Source organism: Haliaeetus leucocephalus, unplaced genomic scaffold, assembly GCF_000737465.1.
Source record: "Haliaeetus leucocephalus isolate CR32 unplaced genomic scaffold, Haliaeetus_leucocephalus-4.0 Scaffold51, whole genome shotgun sequence".
Taxonomy (NCBI): Eukaryota; Metazoa; Chordata; class Aves; order Accipitriformes; family Accipitridae; genus Haliaeetus; species Haliaeetus leucocephalus.
Window position 1 is genome coordinate 974,981 of NW_010972487.1, and position 20,045 is coordinate 995,025.

At 46.8% G+C, this 20,045-nt stretch overlaps 1 protein-coding gene across 1 annotated transcript in view; it reads right to left on the bottom strand.

Moving 5' to 3' along the window:
* The window catches only part of FGFR3 (fibroblast growth factor receptor 3), a 34,203-nt gene that overhangs the window by 6,586 nt on the left and 7,572 nt on the right, over positions 1-20,045 (bottom strand). The window contains exons 4-10 of the mRNA XM_010577914.1: positions 15,247-15,416; positions 10,485-10,608; positions 9,868-10,058; positions 4,797-4,941; positions 2,015-2,202; positions 957-1,102; positions 744-865 (exon numbers count right to left, since the gene is read on the bottom strand). Of these exons, the coding sequence (XP_010576216.1) occupies positions 744-865; positions 957-1,102; positions 2,015-2,202; positions 4,797-4,941; positions 9,868-10,058; positions 10,485-10,608; positions 15,247-15,416 (1,086 nt within the window). The remainder of the gene's footprint in view (positions 1-743; positions 866-956; positions 1,103-2,014; positions 2,203-4,796; positions 4,942-9,867; positions 10,059-10,484; positions 10,609-15,246; positions 15,417-20,045) is intronic.

A 20,045-nucleotide genomic window follows, 5' to 3' on the forward strand; every position in this document is an offset into this window, starting at 1 on the left:
ATGAATGTTTTGCTTTGGAAAGATGGAAATGTTCCTGCTTCCAAAACCAACTTCAGAATGGACTGAAGGAAACGTAAATTAAACAAATCCTTTTCTGATAAGAAATTTTAAAGATGTCACCCCATGTAACCTCAGCCCCAGGCTGCTCACTGCTGGAGCACCTGCCCTGTTTGCTCCTGCTGAACTTCTCAGGGTGAGTTTGTTTGTGTGTTGTCTGTGGTTACCATGCATGGGGGACGTGTGGGAAACAGAGACTCACCTGGAGATGCCCAGTGACTTCCCCATTTTTGGCCTCCATTTAACCTTTCAGGAGTTTAGGATCAAGTTTCTTCAATAAAGAAACTCCTCAAGAAGGGGTTTGTCAACTGAATTTCTGTAAACTCCACCTGAGCTTGTTGCATAAGCTTTTGCTAGAACAGGCAGCGCTGGTTATGGAAGGAGTAAGGAGTGGGCTGATTCACATAGGTGGCTAGAAGGGAAGGGGGTTCCCCTTCTTCTCAGGGATGTTATTACCCCTTGGCAGAGAACTGGGTTAATTCTCAGTCCCTCTTCCTCGTGGGATTTTCACTTTTACTTGCTCTCCAAGGAGACAGCCCTCACCCGCAGGCTGTGTGGGTGAAGGGGAAGAAAGGCTGTTCTTGCTTTCTTCTATTGTGTCTGTTTGTATAAAAGACTTAAAAGACAGGGAACGAGAGGAAACCCCAGTGCAATATGCTGTTCCGCCCTTCGTGGGCTCCCCATACCTTTTAGCATCTTGACAGCAACCGTGATGGCCTTGTTTGGCTTGTCCTTATCGATCCCAATTGCTTCTGCCATCACCACTTGGCCAAAACACCCCTCGCCGAGCGGCTTCCCCAAGGTCAGGCTGGAGAGAGGGACAAGCAGGCACATTAGTGGGTACCGGGGTGGTGACACTACCAGCAGGCACAGAGACCCCGACCCGTGGGTTGACTGACCGAGAGCGTGCCAATTCCCACTTGGGATCGGGAGGCAGTTCCAGCTCAGAGACGTTGGCCAGCATTGGCCCGTCGCTGGAGGAGAGACGCGTGATCCGGACCAGGGGCGTGTTGGAATTCATGGAAGAGTTGGACTCCAACGACACCTGCTTGGGTAGAGCAAATGAAGTGTTATTGCCAACTGTATTCCTAGGGAAGGCAGTGCCTGAGATGGATCACTGAGGGGGTTTGAGCTATCTTTGCCCACTGGCAGCCTTCTGGTAATTTCTAAATGGGAAATCCCCACTCCCACCCTCTGCTTCTCCCCCCATCCTTGCAGAAATGCACTGATCTAGGCACCTGCGGTCAGGTTTTTACCGGTGGAAAGGAGGGACAGGTCAGCCAGTGTCCTCCAGCAGGCAGGAGGTATATTCTGTCCATTTTTTATGCGTGCATCTCCATAGCACATACAGGCTATGGAGTGACCTCTGTTCTGGCACTGTAAATGCCCACCATGAGCTTGCAGCCAAAGCCGTGAAATCCGTATCCATCACTACGTGGTTTTAAACGGTGCCTTTTGCTCCTGCCCCTCTGTAATGACACATGGCAGAGCATCTCTAACTGCAAGGAGAAAGAGGACCCTCTCCCACCTCCATGAGAATTGGGTCAAGTCACCAGCGACCTCTGCGAAAGCAGGACCGAGCACAACTGAACATGCTCTTGCTCCCCAAATCCCCGCTCCACCAGGGAGCCTGGACTAAACTGTTCCCCTGCAAGATGTGCTTTTTGTGGCATCCACGGCTGCACTGCCAGCCCCTCTTGGACAAGGGCGACAGAAACACAGCTGCTTGGGAGCTGCTCATGAACCAGAGTCAGCTGCCACCAGCTACTGCTCCACTGGAACAGAAACAAATGAATAAAAGGGGTTAAACTCATAGACTGCAGCCAGCTATGTCCCTCTTGGGCAATGTTTTTCTGGTAGAGCTTCTCACCTAGAGAGAAAATTTCAAGGAGGGGAGAAAAAAAATAGAGGGATGACCATAGGGGGGAATAGGAATCTTGTATCTACTTTCTGTTACCTGTCTCTTAAGTGGAAATTTGGAGACTTTCTGCACAGTGGGGGTGTTCATGGCCTTTTTGTTTGGCATTTTCATCCTGCAGATAATCACAATGACCAGCACCAGGATGAAGAGAACAAAGCCAGTGCCGTAACTGAGAATGCCAGCGTACACTGAGCCCGAATCATCCATCTCCATGAGCTCCTCCGCTGCGGGGTGACAAGAGACAGCAGTGAGGACGGGGCGGGCAGCTGCCCGCACGCAACTACACACATGCAGCATGAAGAATTTGGGGAGGACTTGCTCATCTATGCCAATTTGCTGAGTCACTTCAGTGAGGGAACTCTCCTAGGCCAGTGGTTTTCCACCTGTGGCTGTTGCTAAAACATTAGTTTGGTTTGCCTATTTTGGGGTCATTTTACTGCCCTTTGATGCAATCCCGGGGTTTCTAAGAGCCTTCAGCCCACAGGCTGAAAACCACTGCTCTAGGCTGAAGGCATCTTCACGTGTCTGTGCTGTCCCTCTGACCCAAACCTTGCTTTCCCTGCACATCCACACCACATAGCTGGATGCCTTGGATGTGCGGGTTTGCTGCACTTTGCTGATTTGGCTTCTCTAGCAAAGATTTCCACTGGACCAGTGCCTGCCCTGAGTGCTCAAAGGGCACCCAGGGTTAAGGCATCACACAGGGAAAAAGCCTCATGAGAGCAATGTGCACAACTTTTTCATAAAAACTTAGTTCTGCTGGGAAGAGGCTGGAAGGCCTGTCCCAGAGAGGTGGCTGAGCCGGGAAGGTTATGGCATGAACCCATCAGCAGTGGCTACCTGCTAGCAAGACATTTTTGGGACCAGCGAAGCTCAGCTGTGTTTTTCCCCTTGTTCCTTTCAGGGCAGGCACATAGACCAGAGGAAGGAGCCACTGTGGGACTGGTTTTCTGTCCCCCAAAGGCGTGCTGGCATCAGAGGAACAGTCAGCAGTGGGAAACTTTATAATGAAGTCATGCCAGCGCGGTTAGCTCGCTAACGGCTCGTGTACATCACTGCTGCCCCAAAGCAGCGGGAGCTTTCCCCTGGCAGCAGCAGGCTCCATGTCAGGTCTTCGGTGGCTGGGTCCAGGGGGACACGGGGAAAGGGCTGTCGGTGACGTTGGGGGCTGCACCAGCCTCTGTGCCAGCTGTGCAGGGCCTGATCCTGCCAAGCGGCAATCTCCTCCTGCGAGAAAGGGTTACCAGATCTCTCAGGATCAGGCACTACGGTCGGTGCCACAGCTCTGCTGCCTTGGCTCACACTGTCTTGCCCTCCGCTCCACGTCTCTCCTCCCGTAGCGTGGCCAGGGTTTTACAAGGAGAGGTTCCCCAGGCAGGCTGTATCCTGCACCCTCTCTGCGGGTAGCACTTCGGGGCCTGCTGCTGCACGGACGGCTGCCCTTCACTGCGTCTGACTTCAATATAAAGTTCCGCTTCAGGTTTTTTGGTGGGTTTTCTCCTGCTTATTCTTTGCTTAAATAAGAGGCGAGAGACATTGTAAAACCAGCGTAACAGCCGGATGAGACAGTATCACAAGATTCTCAAAATAACAGAGACGTTAGTCTTCTAACCAAAGGAAACAATTTCTCATCCAGTGGATGGCAGAAGCAGAAACAGGATCAGATCAGCTATTATAGAGCTGGCAAATAAACAGAGAAAAGACCAGCAGATCCCACCAGCAGCAGGGTCGGGCACGGAGGAGACCTTGAGCCCCAGTAAAAGCAATTACATCCGAATCATCCGCACAGATAAAGTCAAGATTAGAAATGCCAAAGTTTCTGGTTCCTAAACACATCTCGAGATGGATGTGTTGTGAAATGGACCCAAATGTGGTCTATGATGGGGTGAGCCCTTTCAGTAAGGGTCTGCTGAACATACTCCAGGTCTGTTCCAGCACTCTCCGCAAGGCACAGCACCCATGAGATTCAACATGAATATTGCTGGTGCTTTTGTGGACCATGCTCAAGCCTGCCCCATAGCCGCAGGCAGATTCTGCAGGTGAAGGGACAGCACAGCCTCATTCCCCTCTTTTGGAGAGCAGGCTCCCCTGTTGCATATTCTGCGCTGGCTTCATTGTCAGTGAGAGCTTTGCACGGGAAAGGACCACAAAATGGAGGTCGCTCTGGCCTCGGGTTTCAAGCCCACTGCAGCTTTCATCGATCCCAGCTGGAGCAGGCAGCATGCAATGCCCCTGGGAGCCAGGACTCCTGGGCTCTCTCTACAGATGACTCTCCTCAACCTTCTGTTTGAGATTGCTATCTTGGCCTGTTCATCCGTGAAGTGGAAATAATGCTACAGGCAGGGAAGGGTGTACTCACACCAACCACTTATGCATCCAATTTTAGGTTAAGATACGAGGTTAGACAGAAAGGTTCCTTCATAAGATGATCCACAGTCTGTGTCCAATTTAGGTGCCCTGGACCATCTGATGGGGAGGTTTCCTTCTCCCACTGGCAGTGTAAGAAGACAAAGGTCCTAACTTTGGCACTTAACAGTCTCCCAACAAAGAGGCTGTGAACACCTCCCTGTTAACTAGGTCAAAAAAGATACTGGGCATTTTATATTACTACTGCAATAATAATTTAAATCTTGAGATGCAATGCAAAAAGTGTCAGCTGTGAGTATGCAACAGGGGTCTGCAGCAAATTCCAGAGCGCCCTCCCTGGATAACACCCCCTCTTCCAAGCAAGGGGTGGTCTGCAGGAACTTGGCATTTCTAAAGCAAAACGTCAAGGCACCCTCGAGAGGGAAAGAGAAGCCAGCACAGAAGGAAATACCTGGTAGCACCGTCAGCCAAGCAGAGTGATGTGAGAACCCAATAGAATTCCCTGCGAGACAAGTATATTCCCCAGCATCCTCAAAAGTAACATTTCGCAAGTACAGAATCTCTAGCTCCTTATCCGTTGTGTTAACACCTGCCGTCTACGGGAAAAAAAACACACACATATAGAAAGAGGGAAAACAGAGAATAAGCCACATTCCCAGCAAGTGTGAGGACACCACAGGCAAATTTCAAAAGCAATTAAGGTGGGTTGTTTGGGGTTTTTTTCCAATGGCCCATCTTCCACATTTATTTATTCATTCCCCTCTGCAACCTGTAGTCAAAAGCAAAAAAAGTTCCCTTCACCAGGTTCTTACTCTGTCCCACTAAAGAAGCATGCAAGCAAAAGCATCCAAATGAAAAATTGCCCCCACAATATGACTGACTGTGGGTTAGTAGGGTGAGTACAGGGGTGGGGAAAGAAAGATGGTAAAAGGGGAGAGGAAGGACAGAAAGAAAGGAGAAAGGAGGGGAGATGTAGTGGGGTAAGACTCAAGTGCTGATCAGAGGAACATACAAACATTTTGGTTCATTAGGTCATCGAAAAATATAGAATTTTAGGATTTTTTAGAATTTTTTCGGACTGGGCATCTCAAAGCCATGTATTGATTACACAGCCCTTGATACTGTAGTATAACTGGCCGATAACAAGAAGGTACCTGTAAGGAACTTTCCTGCAGTGGCACTGAGCAACACAGCAGCCAGACCCTCCAGGCTGGAGTCAAACCCCAGAGCCCACGAGATTGCTGCTCTCTCTATTTAACATGTCTGCTCGTATGAGCCAATGTTGGTATTTATTTCTCCATTACTTCTCCAAGGGACAGAACTGATTATATCAGTTTTACGGGTGAAAATCTTGAAACAGCTTGGTTTTCCAGAGCTTTGAACGTCACAGGTCATTAACATGCAATTCTGTTATCAGCACTCAATTGTAAGGAAGGGAAAGGAATAAAAGCATGAAGAGTTGATAGCAAAATTTGACAGTCATTTTATTGTGGGAATTTTTCCATGGCAATTGCTGTATAGGCGTTACATTCTTGTAAAAAAAAAAAAAATTAGCAAGAAAATAAGATAAAGCCATTCAGCGTCAGTTGACAGGGTATAATACAAAATGAATAGTAATTTTAATCACTAGCTTCTTTAAAATGTTATAGCTCATTCTTGCAGTTGCCAGGGCCTTGGGACAGAGTCTGTGGTTTACCTGGTTTTGGTTTGCGAATGTGGAGCCAAAATGGTTTTTCGGCTATGCCTACGAAATTGTTGGCTCTACACAGATATTCTCCTTCATCTTGTTCTGTCACATTGAACAGATTTAGGTTAGCATCGGCTTCAGCGTTTTTACTGATCCAAGACTGCAGGAATAGACAGAAACCTGAACTTCAGTAAACCAAACAATACCTCCATCACACCTACATTAGCTAGGATTGACTGTTCACGGCTATTTTCTTTTTGGCTGTGGCAACATCCCCGGCTCACCCTGCGGTGAGAGACCTAACCCAGGACCTGGGTGAAGAAGAGAAGTCGCATTTGGCCCCCAAACCACATGCAAGTGAACTCCCTTCCCTTCACTAGCGGCACACATGCGATTCCTTTTTTAAAACAGACCAATTTCCCACTTCTCCATCTGACAGCAGTCAAAGGCCCTACGGTTTCTTAACAACTCTGCAGACAGGAGCACCAGAGAAAGGGCTTAAGCAGATATTTGTGTTTGCAACCCGGCTCAGCAAATACTGTTTCAATTATCAGATTCCAAAATAGAATTTGGAAACAAAATATAAGCAGTGGCGGTCTGAAACTCGCTGCTGACTTTGCCTTTCAGAAATTAGCTGTAATTTTTTCCACTGCTTATAGGAGCCTCTTCTTTACTAAATAAAGTGATGCATATAAATCAAACAAACTTCAGACTCTTAAGCAATCTCTTATATCTCTTCTTCCATGCTGCCACAGCAGCACATCAGTTTTTTCCCTAAACAGTTGTTTTTATTTTGGTTGAAAATGCACAACTGTTTTGGGTGGCCTCAGAAGTAGCCTAGGGAAAGTCTAGAAAAAATATCAGCTTCGGTTCTGGAAATGAAAACAAAACAATTGCTCCTCTCATTTTTGGTCTTAGGCTCTCCAGCCCAGTCTCAGTGCCTTCAATTTCAAGGCCTGATCCTGCCAATATGACTTGCAGCCCATTAAAATCAACAGGGCTGTCGGATCTGATAGGTTATTAGGAACTGAACCCAGAGGTGGCATCAGAGAGGAGCCCCTGTGTCCATGTCTGATGACAAACACCACCGGTTTTGACCTGATCTCATCTCTACGGCTTACGTGCTGGCAAATTTGTCTGTCCTGACTAGTGGGGAAACATGCCTGCCTGCTGTTGCTGCCTTGTTTATAATTAAACTGGGCATGTTTCAATGCAGAACATACAATTTAGCCTTTAACAAAGCTTGGGCACAGTGTTGCTACCCCCCTCTCTGCTCCGTAACTGGAATGCATTTAGTGCTCTTCTGCAAAGAAAAAGGGGTTTCCTTTGATCACAAATTAGCCCAGGCTTTGAGGAACTGATGCAGGTGATGGCTTGGTTTTGTCAGGCTGTTTAAAAAATGGGTTGAAAGTATGGCATTCAATTCATCCATCTGGACATGCCCCCCCCATTTAGATGTGAGGGGGGAATTCCATGTGCTGAGCACCTCTCTGTCCCCCTCGCTCCGATGGAGACTGGGATACTCCCCCATATATAAACTGCCCCATAGCAGCTCCTATGCTCCACAAAATCTCCTGAAAGCAGGAGGGGAGGGCAGGCTGATAAAAAAGCCTTATCTCCCTGCAGGCACCACAGCACTGGGCAGGAGAGAGCCTTTTCTAAAGCAGCTGTGGGCAGGGAAGGGCTGTTAACAGCACCCTGCTCCAGCAGCACGGCCAGGATGCTGGGTCAAAGCAACAGCACTGCATGGAACGAGTCCCTAAAGCCAATGGAGTGGCCCCAAGATGACAAGTGAGATCATTTTATCAGATCTTTATTTTTAAAAAATAAGCAAACACACGTTAAAAAAAAAAAAAAAATATCCCTGCAAAGCTGGGCCTGACACAGCTCCACGGAGCCCCATACTGGCGCACAAAAGATGCATCCCAAAATGGAAATGCTCTGTGCCCCAGCGCTGATGCCGGCATTAATACAATTCAAAGCATTCCTGATTAACCAGAAGTAGTAAATAGACGTGTGCTGGTCCTATTCAGCAAAAAAATAAAACCAAACAAAACTTGTGCTTTCAAACGCCTGCCTGCGCTCCCCTTCGAGGAATGCGGAGCCTTTGCTGTCCACAGAAGAGAAGGTATTTGGCAATTCTAATTACCTAGCCACCCCGGTGCCGCTTCAACTTAATTTTAAAACACTATTTATACGGACTATTTATATGTTCTTTGCCACAGCAAAATGGGAGCTTGTGCTTGTGACACAAGGCACTGTTCGCAGAGGCTCTGCAAACTTCCAAAAGGTAGCACTTTATCCCACGGGGACCACACACGGAGCACGGAGACTATACTAGATGGCATGTGACACAGCCAGCTATTCAGAGCTTGGTACTGGGCTGTGAAACCAGGGGGAAATTCAAATATGCATAATTCAAACACATTTGGACAGACAGCGAGAAAATAAAAAGTTTTATCAACTCGCAAGAAGCGCGTGTTGCCAATCCTGAAGAACTGTCTCCAACCATTTCTTCCAACCAATCTGTTATTTCAATCTGTGTAATTATTTCCAGGGTCTCTGGCTTTTATTATCATGTATCTGGCTGAGTTACAGTTTTGTTGATGCTGTCTGGTAAGTGGTTTTTTTTTAAAATTTCATACAAGGAGAAGTAGGATGTGTGCAGCAGGATGGGCGCGGGGAATGTCCATGTACAGGACAACCTCAGCTTGAAACTGCAGGGACAAAATCTACTTTCAGCTATAACTGCAGAGCCAGAAAAACTCCATTTGGCCCTATATATTCTCATAAACATCAACACAGGATGCCTTTATCATTAAAAGAAAAAAAAAAAAAAATTTAAAAGTCCAATGTGCTTTTCACTCTCTATTCTCTACTTTTTATATTTACATAGGTTGAGGGGAAACCAGACCTGCTGGCTTTGTTCTGGCTGTAATCTGGAAGTTCCCTTTCAAGAAAGCATTTTAGCAAAGTAAAGTTTTACTTAGTGAGTTTTTGTTCAATTAAAAAAAAAGGCTTTCCTGAGCATGGATAATAGCAATGTTCACAAATGTTAGTGGCTGGAACAAGACTGTCTTCGCTCTCAGGTGCTGGTAGTTCAGCATTATTTAGTATGTGCACGCTGCAGTGTTTACTTGGGAAAGGAAAGAATGTGTTTTAGTTGGGAGCCTTTTATTTTAATAAGCCCCCAAAATACTGCTATTGAAGCTGTAAAAAAAGGTTGTTTTTACAATTGAGGTCAAATGCAATCTGACAGCTTTTCTTTTATTATAGTGCATTTCTCACAGTTGCCTCAGCTCTTACAATTACTTCGCTTATTCATGCCACTACAGTAGTTGTGTTATCTCTGGCAAACAGAAGAGTCCAGAACATCGACTTTTAGGACATTTTTGCTGTACCCCCTCCAAAAAGCAGAGTATTCCACTGCACAGGCTTAAAAGAAAGAACAATCCCAACAGCTGTCCTTGGCTTATTCTCATGATTTTTTTCTTATAGACACAAAACAACTACAGAAAATGAGAAGTCAAGCTCCCAAAAATCTGATTTAAATAATGATTACCCTTCCAGGAACTGTGGCATTGAACATATTCTGCGGGGTGTTTCTGGTTCACATTGAACTGCTAGTCTAAGGCTTATTTATAAACATGTAAATGAAGTTAACGGCTTCCATTGATGGCAAACACCTTTACTCAGTGCTGGTCTCTCTTGCCGCGTCTATGGCAGTGGGTTTCTTTGAGGAGCATCCCCACAATACAGCTGCCATCTCTGTGACACTGAGACCAAGACAGAGGAAGGACTGCCCCAAGGGTAAGAAGAAGGAGCGTGTACCAACCTTCAACACCGTGACATAGGGCGTCCCATCGGGCCCATATTTGCTGCCGTTGACTTCCACGTGTTTTAGCCACTGGATGTGAGGCTGGGCATCGCTGTAGACCTTGCAGTGAAACTCCACATTGCTCCCTACCACCACAGTCTGGTTGGCAGGGAGCCCTGCTTGCAGGATTGGTCGGTGGGGCGACCTTTCTGAAAAACAGAAGAGAGGGAAATCCTAATTTACTTGTCCTTCTTCCAGCAAGGATTCTCCTCTGAACCCTTCATCTCCTGGCTTTTCAGCAGAAAGGGTGCAGACTGGGATTGTCCCCACTACGTGTCCTGGCCACCGTTCTACCCAGTGCTTCTCAAGCCAAACAGGCAAGAACCACCTGGGAATGGAGGAGGCATCTCAGCCCTGCCATTCCTTCTCTGGCCCCTCTGCAGACCAGCTAAGTGATTTATTGATCACAGATCTGAGGCTGAATTGTTGGCCAAAAGGTAGCTTGTTGTTGGTTTTAGAAGACACATGATAGAGCACTTTGGGAAAGAAACCAAGCTTCTGCTTCCCATATCCCATCACATACCTGTTCAGCATCACCACAGATGAGCTGTTGAGGGAAAACAGTGAAATCTCACCTAATACATCAAGCTGGTACGTGTGCCTAATGTTGCCATATTTGTTCTCCACAACACAGGTGTAATTTCCTCGATCTGACGGCACAACACTCTCCATCACCAAGCTCCACTGCTGGTGTCGCAACTAGAAGAAGAAATCAAACCGTCAAGCTCTTGGTCAAGTACCATCATCACCAGACTATTCAAATCAGCAATCAGCGAGCTTCTACATGCTTGGCCAGCATAATGGACCCCAGAGTAGGCCTGAACATCACAAGGACCCATTTCAAGGATCATTAAAGGCTTAATGTGAAAAGGAATTAAGACCAATGCAGGAACAGTGCAACACAATTTAACACACTGAGATTGCAATGGGGACTTGGATGCTTCCACAATAATAACAATAATGAAACCAGCTGACAGGTGAATGTGGCACCTCTCATTAGCATAACGACTTCAGAAGGCATCAGCTAAGATAACTCCAATCCGCTGGTCCCCTCTGCCAGACCACTCTGGTCCAGAGACTCTGTCAGCTCAAAATATTGTACTCTCATCTGCAGACCTTTACCAACTGCTACATATAACCCCTAAGATGACTATAAACAAGAAAAATTGTATTTCTTACCCCATCTATAACATACATTAAAGATGTGTGCTATGGAGGCAACAGGTCATGGCATCTGTCTGAACAGAAATGGGTGTCTACAACAGAGTTAGTCCCCTAAATTCCCTGTAAAAAACAGGAGAAAACATGCCTAGCCTCAAGTCTGGTCCCTAGGATGCTTGGTCAGCCCCTCTCTTTTGGCACCAAGTTTTATACTAGTTGGTTTTCTGGATGTGGCTCACGTCCAGAGTTGTTGGCTGTTCAGTAGCAGAAGGCAAAGCACAACCCGTGTCTCCACCCTGACCTGTTGCCCCGTGATCCCAGCTAAAACGTTTGTTTCTAATGAGTATAAAGGAAATAATGGATATGGAAAGCAAATCTTGAATTAATACAGAAAGCAACTGACGGTAACAAAGATGACTTCAGGATGCATATTGTATGAAAGCTCTCCAAATCTCTGGGTATTAATTTGATGCCTTCTGCCGCTCAGAGCAGAACATTTAACTTTATTAAACATTTTGAACGTGACTCCAAGGACACAGAAGCAGGAGATTACAATAACGCTGCGCTACAGAATGTCAAGGGCTGATGGAAAAAACAAGGGCGTAATTGCTCCTGGAGGTTTCTTGCTGCAGCAGGTGAACTCAAATATGAAGTCATTTAACCTCTTTTGCTACACATAAATTGCATCCACATGCTTTCCTTTAAAGGGCCAAGTTACAATTAAAGCCAGAATTTTGCAAAGAGAAGATTTAAAGTCATAGGACTAGACAGCTTAGTTACAAGATAAGCAAGCAAAAGTCAAAGCTTTGTAGATCTCTGCATCCCCGAGAACAGCACTGCTGAGCACCCTGCTTTTCAGAGACCACTGAAACTCCTTTCATTTCGGGCTATAGGTAATGGAAGGCTGTGACTAAAGAATCTGTACAGAAATCTTGGTCATTGCAGATGTCTGGTCAGGTCTGACTGCACCCTCTGCCCACCCAGGACAGCACAGATGGAGCTCAAGGCAGAACCAATATCACACCTTTTGTAAAGCAACATCCTACTTGGTGCATCTCCGTAAGATCGCGGCAACTACGCTGTTAGAGGAGCTCTGAGAACAGAGAGCCTGGACCCTGAGTTTGCAGCTGAACATACCAGACCGTCAAGGAAGTTTCAATGCAAATTTGTGGCTGCTCAGTGGCTTGTTTCCATGCTGGCTTGTCTCATAGTTGTGTCTAAAGACTTCTTTTAATCCACTTTTCAGCATTGCAAAGTATTTGCGTCTGGAAGCCCTCGGAGCTACTCCAAGGAAATGGGGCTCCAGTTACATGGACTCCCTAGTCTGACCTGTATTATAAAATCAGGTCCAAATTAGGTGTTTTACTTAGGATGCACTTTCAAAGACACTTTTATGACACTTTCAAAGAAATTCTCTTCATCAGGTTTGTGTCGGGGACTTTGGACTCTGAACAGAGAGGATAACCTGGGGGGCACAAATTCATGGGGCAGAACTTGTTTGGAAACTCTTCTAGAAGAAACAAGATTATTATTTTTTTTTTTAGGTTGAGACTGGCATCTAGATACAATAAAAAGGGACATTCTCAAGTTAGGATAGTCACTGCACTCCATAAAACACTAGAAACACGAAGTGACTTAGTGCAGGCATTAATCAAGTGGGTGAGATCCTGGAAAGCCCTCTTGTTTATTTGGTGTTGTCATTCTTGGCTCTTTGTGAAACAAACATTTGCAGACACACTTGGAACCTCAGTCCGTGTTTGCCAGACTGGTATGCAAGTCAGTGCAATGGTCTGGGGAAGGGATAATCCTCTATCTCCCCTCCCCTCAATCTTCCCTTCTAGGGTCATTTAACACACACAGGCTTACGATATTAGAGATTCCAACAAGGATTTAACCATTAATGCTCTTTGGGAAATTTCATATGATAAGTCATATGAATTTCTTTTCTTTACCAGTTAAGGATGAACTGTAACAAAACTAGGTTAGCCTGTGCTTCCTCTTTTCAACACTTGCCCTTCTCTCATGCAGGCTTTACATCAGGCAATCACACGGGATCTAAACACCATTTACAAACGGCAGAAGTGGAAGAGTGGTCAGCTTTCATCTGCTGACCACAGACCTTTCACTATCAACATCTAAACTCTTCCACACACTGAAAACAAATGAGAACATTCCCAGCTCAGGGATTTCTGGGTTAAGACCAGATCTCGAGGTGAAGTAAGCCAACCAAACTCTGCCAGATCTGGATCTTGCCCATTCTTTTCAAGCTGCTTAATCCTGTTATGAAGTTAAGTTGTAACAGGGAATTTAAATCTTAAATACATGAGATACTGAGCAGGTTTTCAATCTCTTTTTCTGGTTCAAATCTCAGCTGATATCTATCAGTATATTTATACTGGATGAGATTTACATTAGACTACTTACATCTAACCGCAGCTCAAGAGCAAAAGCAAGCAAATAAGGGAAGGAAAATTACAGAGAGAGAAAGATGTCTTTATATCAAGAAAGGGACAAAGAACTACACCTAGACAGATAGAGAGCTTAAACCAATCTTGCTGTAATTGGCCTGACATTGCCTTCAATAGCTCTTTTAAGCATCGGCTTGTTGCTGAAGGTGCCCCTAGAGAAACAAAGCACAGTGATGCCAAAGACTCACTACCGTGTTGCAGAGGATGAAACGTGTCAATTTAAACTCAAGGATAGATTAAAACCACTGGGAAGTGGGTAGGGGAATTGCCTTCAGCTTCAGATTTTATTCTGCAAGCATAATTTAGTGCAGCTGATGTCACATAGTTTTGTAAAAAGCCATTCGAACGGCGCACGCAAGCCTGAAAACACTTCATGATGATCCTTACAGCCTGCAATTAGTAAAAGATGCTTGTGCTTTGTGAATGTTATCTGCCAAAAGGCTGTTTACCCACAGGAGTTGCTTCCCCACTTCTTTTCCCTCCTTCATTTTTCAGAAGATCCAAACCTAAGCATGTCCTCAGCCTTGTCCAGGCTGGAGCAGGGATAGGACTGAGGAGGGAGCTTCAAAGGCTTCACTGAAGCAATCACAAAAGGCTCTTTCAGGAACGGGTCTGAGCTAACAGGAAAGAAACAGCCCAAAACTGCAGGAAGGGAAGACTTTTTTGAATCGTTTTCTGGTTTCTGGAGCCCAGCACGCTTTGCATGCCTAGCCCCCTTTCAAGATGCTACAGATGTGGTAGGCACCAGCACAGGGCTATTCAGAGTACTGATGAAGGTGCCCTCCTAAAAATCACCTTCTGTCCTTAGCAGTAGCCCAGGGATATGCCAGGGCTGGCAGAGTGCAGGCAAAAATTGTTGCTCAGGAGTCCTTCCTGCTACACTGATTTTGTTATAATCGGCTGCTGCCAGTTTTATTCTCCCCAAATAAAACCACAAAAGGAGTCTGACTGTGACCTTAAGGGGACAAAGTAATAACAACAAAATCAGAGCAGCTGATTTTCCTGTTAAAATCCTGCCATAATTCGTCATATACAGTAGCACAGAAACTTCCAGCTAATTAAATCATTTGAGTGCAGTGGGGTTTTTTGTCCCTTAGCTCTATCTACAAACACAAACCAGAGCATTTTCCAGAACACCTCATGGTAGAAAGGAAGGAGGGAGAAGAAAGCAGCCAAGGAGCAGATGCTATTACTCTGGCTACAAGGGAATCCAACGCTTGACCAAGGGTCAGTGATTTATACCACAAGAATGTTAATGACCACCAGCATGACGATCCAGCTCTTTGGTGAGGTCCTTGCTACACCTTCAAAGGATGCCGAGTTGGTTTTCCTTGAAAGCTGGGAGTAGCTATGGCTCGGTCTAACACATCTCAATGCACTGGGCTGATCTCCAGAAATTAGGACAGACGTTTCTGCTCCTGCTTTCTCATTGCTGTCCACAACGTAACCATAAACCCAGCCTCATTTTTACCTACTCCCTGAAAGACCACTGTAGACAAAGCCAGAGGGAATTAGCCCTCGATCCCAAGGGACAGCAGTCCTTTTTAACACTTTGGTGTTGAGCAACTGTTATGGCTGCAAGAAACACCCCCATTCCCACGCAGTCGGGACTGTGCTCTTACACGCACCAATGTCAATCACTGTGAAATACAATTGTCTGCAGCCAGTAGAAAACTGATAAAAACAGAGATCCAAACCAAGGCCTTACCTTGATGCCCCCAATCCTATGCTCTCCCTTGAACTCCTTGCCATTTTTCAGCCAGTAGATGGAAGGAGTTGGGTTTCCACCCGCCGGACATCGGAAGCGAACGGTGTTGGCGGCAGGAACAGCCAGCAGCTTCTTCTCCATCTTATCTGGCCGGGTCCAGAAGGGGACACCTGAGAAAGGAAAGGCCAAGTTGAACAGGCCCATTTCTGCCGCGGAGGATATCAGCTGGCGAGCAGATGCATTTGAAGAGGCTTTGGCATGTGCGGAGTGACAGTTAAATTGCTACCTGCTGCAGTTAAGATAAATGACACAGAAATGCTTTCCAGCTAAATGACTCCCATAGACGTAGACAGGGTGTTTGCATTTTAGGTTTGTGATGAAAGGTTCACGACCAGGTTCTTGTCTGGGTAATGCCAGTATAAATCTAGAGTAGCTGCTTTTAAACCAACAGGGAGAGTTATCCCAGATCAGGATGAGAATCTGGCCTCGGCGTGTAAAACGATACAGATGTATCTTTGGGACAATAGTAGCCAAGAAGCACGAACAGAAGAAAGATGTTGGAACTGTAAAAAAATGTTGATGGGCCAGCAAGGGAGCAGAGAAAAAGTGTTAGCTGAGTGCACTGGAAAATTTTGCTTCTCAGCGAGCACAAATGTAGTGTAGCCTCCTTAAGGGAAGGAAAGAAAAAAAAAGCCAGTGCCAAACTGGTTTATCATGTTTATGTTCTTTAAGTACAAGTGATTTTAGTTTTAAAGATTCATGTTACCTTTGAACAGGGATAAGTTTTAAAACACCAGTGTTAGCATGAGATACTTTTTATAATCTGCCTCAAGTACAGCGATGTTTCTTGGCTGTGTTACAAACATTACATATTAACTCCAAATTAAGGCAGCAGCACCAGCAAACTCATTATACTGGGAAGAAAGAAAGAGAAAGTTTTTAAAAAAAGCTTCCCAAGCTTTCATTTCTGCTTAAGGAAACACTGCAGAGCTGCATGTGGGGTGCTCCCCCACCACGCTGGGGGCCACATCCAGCCCCCCAGGTCCGTGCTCCACACCGAGGCCAAAGGGAGATGGGGGCAGACAGTGTTTGGGCTGCAAAACAGCCAAGAAGGGGCCAAGGAGTGTAACCGGCACCTTCTCCGGATGGGAAGGAAGCACCCAGTGACAGAGAGTACCCAAACCCACTGGTCGCAGGGACCTGTGTGCTTCTGGCCAACCCAAACTGAAGGTGCTGGTCCTTCAGGAACTGCCTTGGACAACACGATGGCTGGCAAAGCTGTTGGGAAAGCATCGCTGCTGGCCTCTCCTGCAGCGGTGACGATGCTCAGAAACACCACCCAGCATCACAGCCCCACCTCAGGGCTACTCTGAAGCCTCTGCATCCCCTTCCCCATATTGAAAAGGGTGTACAAAGTTTCTGGTCTTGTTGCATCCCTCTGAGATTCACCCGAGCTGCTCCCTTTCTCCAGTGCTCCCCGATGTACTTAGCCCTGATGTGTTCGGCTCCACGAGACCCATCCCGTTGCAATTCCAGGGAAGTCAGTGATGACCCCACCTCGGTCTAAGTCCCCAGTGTCCCCCATGCAGGCTCCCTGCTGCATTTCAGCTCCAATGCTGTTGCAGGCAGGGTCACATAGCCCGGCCAAGGCAATCCATGCACCCACCAAGTTTTAGCACCTGATAACACTCTCCACATGGTCCCCTCTCCCCATGGCTCCTTGCGAAGCCCACCTGGCCATGAGGAACTGGATATCAGGAGCTACATCCAGGAGGCCCTCCATTCGCTGGAGATTCCCAGATTCCTCCATTCCCCACCGGGCACATTGCTCTCACATCTCATCTGCTTTCACACCTCTGCAGCCGGGCGGCTGGATGTAGCTGCCTCCGTAATGCCGTACCAGGGAGGGAAATCCAGTACTGAGGGCTTGCATCTGCCCTCAGACTGCCTTGCACAACGCACTGTGATGCCTATCAGAGTCAGCTCCACGTATCAGAGGGATCTGGTGCTCACCCCTGCCACGCACGCCTCAATTTTTTAAACAACGAAACTGCTTAAGGCCCTTTTCTTGCCAGGATGGCACCGGAGCAGGAGTACAGCTTGCACAAACAAAAGCAAAAGGAGGAATCCTTGCAATTCCCGTGCTCCTGCAAAATCCCAGCTACAAACTTTGCTGTAAACACACAGCACATCCAGGAGAGGCCTAAAATGCTACATGATAACATGCGCTAAAGTGGGACATCATGTAGCCATCCACCTTCCAACATGCGAGCTTAGAAAAATGGTAGAACTGCACAAAAAAGGGAAATATTCCAAAAACTGCTAGAAAAGTGCATGCAACCCCTAAAGGCAGTGTAGGCCTTGATGGTAAAGGAAGAAGCTGCTATCACATGCATTGGGACAGGCAGAAACCAAGCAAAGGCCAGGCAAAAGCCCAGGCAGCAGCAGGGGGGGTGAGTCTGGAGGAGGACAGTTGGGGTGGTGTCGGGAAGGCTGAAGAGGAGGGAGCTGCAGAAACCATGTTGGGAGACATCTGGTCCTTGGTACCCGAAGCACAGGCTATTTTCTGGCCGAATGCTTCCTTTTGGCAATGCACCCTGATTTCCCGGAGACTTTACAGAAGTTTAACGGGGCTACGGGGGAAAGTTCAGGGAAGGGCCGACCACAGATGGAGAAGTCCCCCTTCACCACCACTAAGAAGGGCAGCTGAATAACCTGCTGTTTGTTGTTTGATTAACATATCTGCCTACAATAAATCCCATTTTGTGGCATCGGTGACACTCACCCGGCCGCCCCCCAGGACTGGGCTCCTCCCTGTGCTGTGATTTTGTGGGGGGGTTCACCTTTCCACACTGGCTGGGCTTCCTGCAGGGAGACGTTTCACCACATTTTCTCACTCAAAAGATGAGTTTGAATCTCACAGGCTGCAAATTTTGCCACTGAAGCCAAGGGGATTTTGCCATCGGACATCAGAGAGGAGCAAGACGGGGCCCAGGAAAGTTTCAAGCTGGGGATATTCTCCATATTGAGCAAAGGCAGGATCCGCTCCTCCCTCCTGCAATTAGACACGGCTTCTCCCCTGAGTGCCTTCCTTCCATTTGGGTGCTCTTCCATGCAATTCGGGGCTTGCCAGAGCTGGGCATCGCTGGGTTAATGTGCCAAGATTCAAACAAACAGGGCATCGCTCTCAAGTCAAACTGGAACTGGAAGAAAGTGTCTACGCATTGAAAACGGTGCCTTTGTTCTCACTCGCAGGAGCAGCGAACAAAACCTCACTGCTTTCGGTTTGCCGTGCCCCCAGAGTCCTTTCATTACTGCTTTTTAAGGGGGTGAAAATGTTGCTAACTCTTCTTTTCAAGCAAAGCTTGCAAAGATCCAGAGAGTTTTGGGAACGAGAAAGGAAGAAGGATGAAAGACAGGAAAAAATTCTAGACCCACTCTCTCTAATTATGAGCAATGGTTTTGCATGTGCAGGTGTGAAAAAAAAAAAAACAGGGACCCGCAAACATTATCACCAGCCCTTTCCCATCATCAAACGCTAGGCCCGACGGTCCATTTTGTTTGTCAAAGACACCGGCCACCCATTGGACTGGAATGACCAATTAAAAAAACCCGAGAGCAATACTTGGAATAATTAATACGGCCAAGCGCTCATTTAGCAATTAGGAGCTGCCACAAAATTCTGCGGCAGACAGAATCAACCCTAATTGTGTAATTTCCCCAGCTGACGCCTCTGAGTACACAGCCAGATTTAATTGGAGATTATAGGGGCTCTTTGAAGGTGCTGGGGCTACGCAGCAGGGTCTCCAAACAAACAGATACAGAGGGGTAGGGAGCACTGGGGCAGAAGAGCAGTGTGTGAAAAGGGAGTTTTGTTTTTGTTTCAGGGCCAGGAAAAACAGCTGTAGAGAACAGAGGTATTGGAAAGCCTCTTTTTGCAAAGGCGGATCGTGGTTTGTGACAAGGTTGCAACAAACCGGCCAATGATTTGAAGCTGCTGAAGTTCCTCTTTCTTCTTTTCCACTGCCCATCCCTAAGGCATGCCCTGTTTCTGTATGCCCTTCGGAGAGGATGCTTAAGGGAGGGTGAGCAGAGGAGAGCTCTCCCTGTGGAGGGCCTGTTTCCGTGCTCTCCAAGGGTTTTTGCACCAAATATTCATTTATTTTAGGACAGATTTCCTCTCGTTCTCTTGCTTTGGTATTTCCAGCTCCCATCGTTCAGCAATTTTGAGTCAAAACCCCCAAATTAACAAGACTGGCTTCAAACTCATGATGCTATTGGAAACAGCTCTCCAAGCTCTTCTCTATAAATGTGAGGATAAGAAACTCTCTTGAACACCTCAATTATGCCAGAAAATTTCCTTTATCATCGCAAGGGGCCAAGAGACAAGGGTCTTATTCAGTGACGTGCAATATGGGACCACACAGTGAGCCAGTCCTGGATGGATTACCTCCCCCTAAATATGAATAACTATTGGTTATATTTTTCTTTTGCATGAAAGTGTGTTTATTGCCTTCACTCCTCTAACTACTGACCATGGCTATGTCTGATGGCCAAGCAGGGGCTCATACACCTCATTAGTAGGGTATCTTTTTGTCACAAGAGATGGAGGACACAGGTCTTTGGGCTGTCCATAAGACATGGCAATGGCTACACCCACATATCCCCCTGTCCGGGATGGTCCTGTAGTCCCTGTCCCCAGTGGGATGTCCCAGCGATGGTGTTGCCAGGGTTAACAACGTGGCTCCCCCAGACTCAAGAGACGATCTGTGAAGGTTAAGCGGAGGGTCCGACATCAA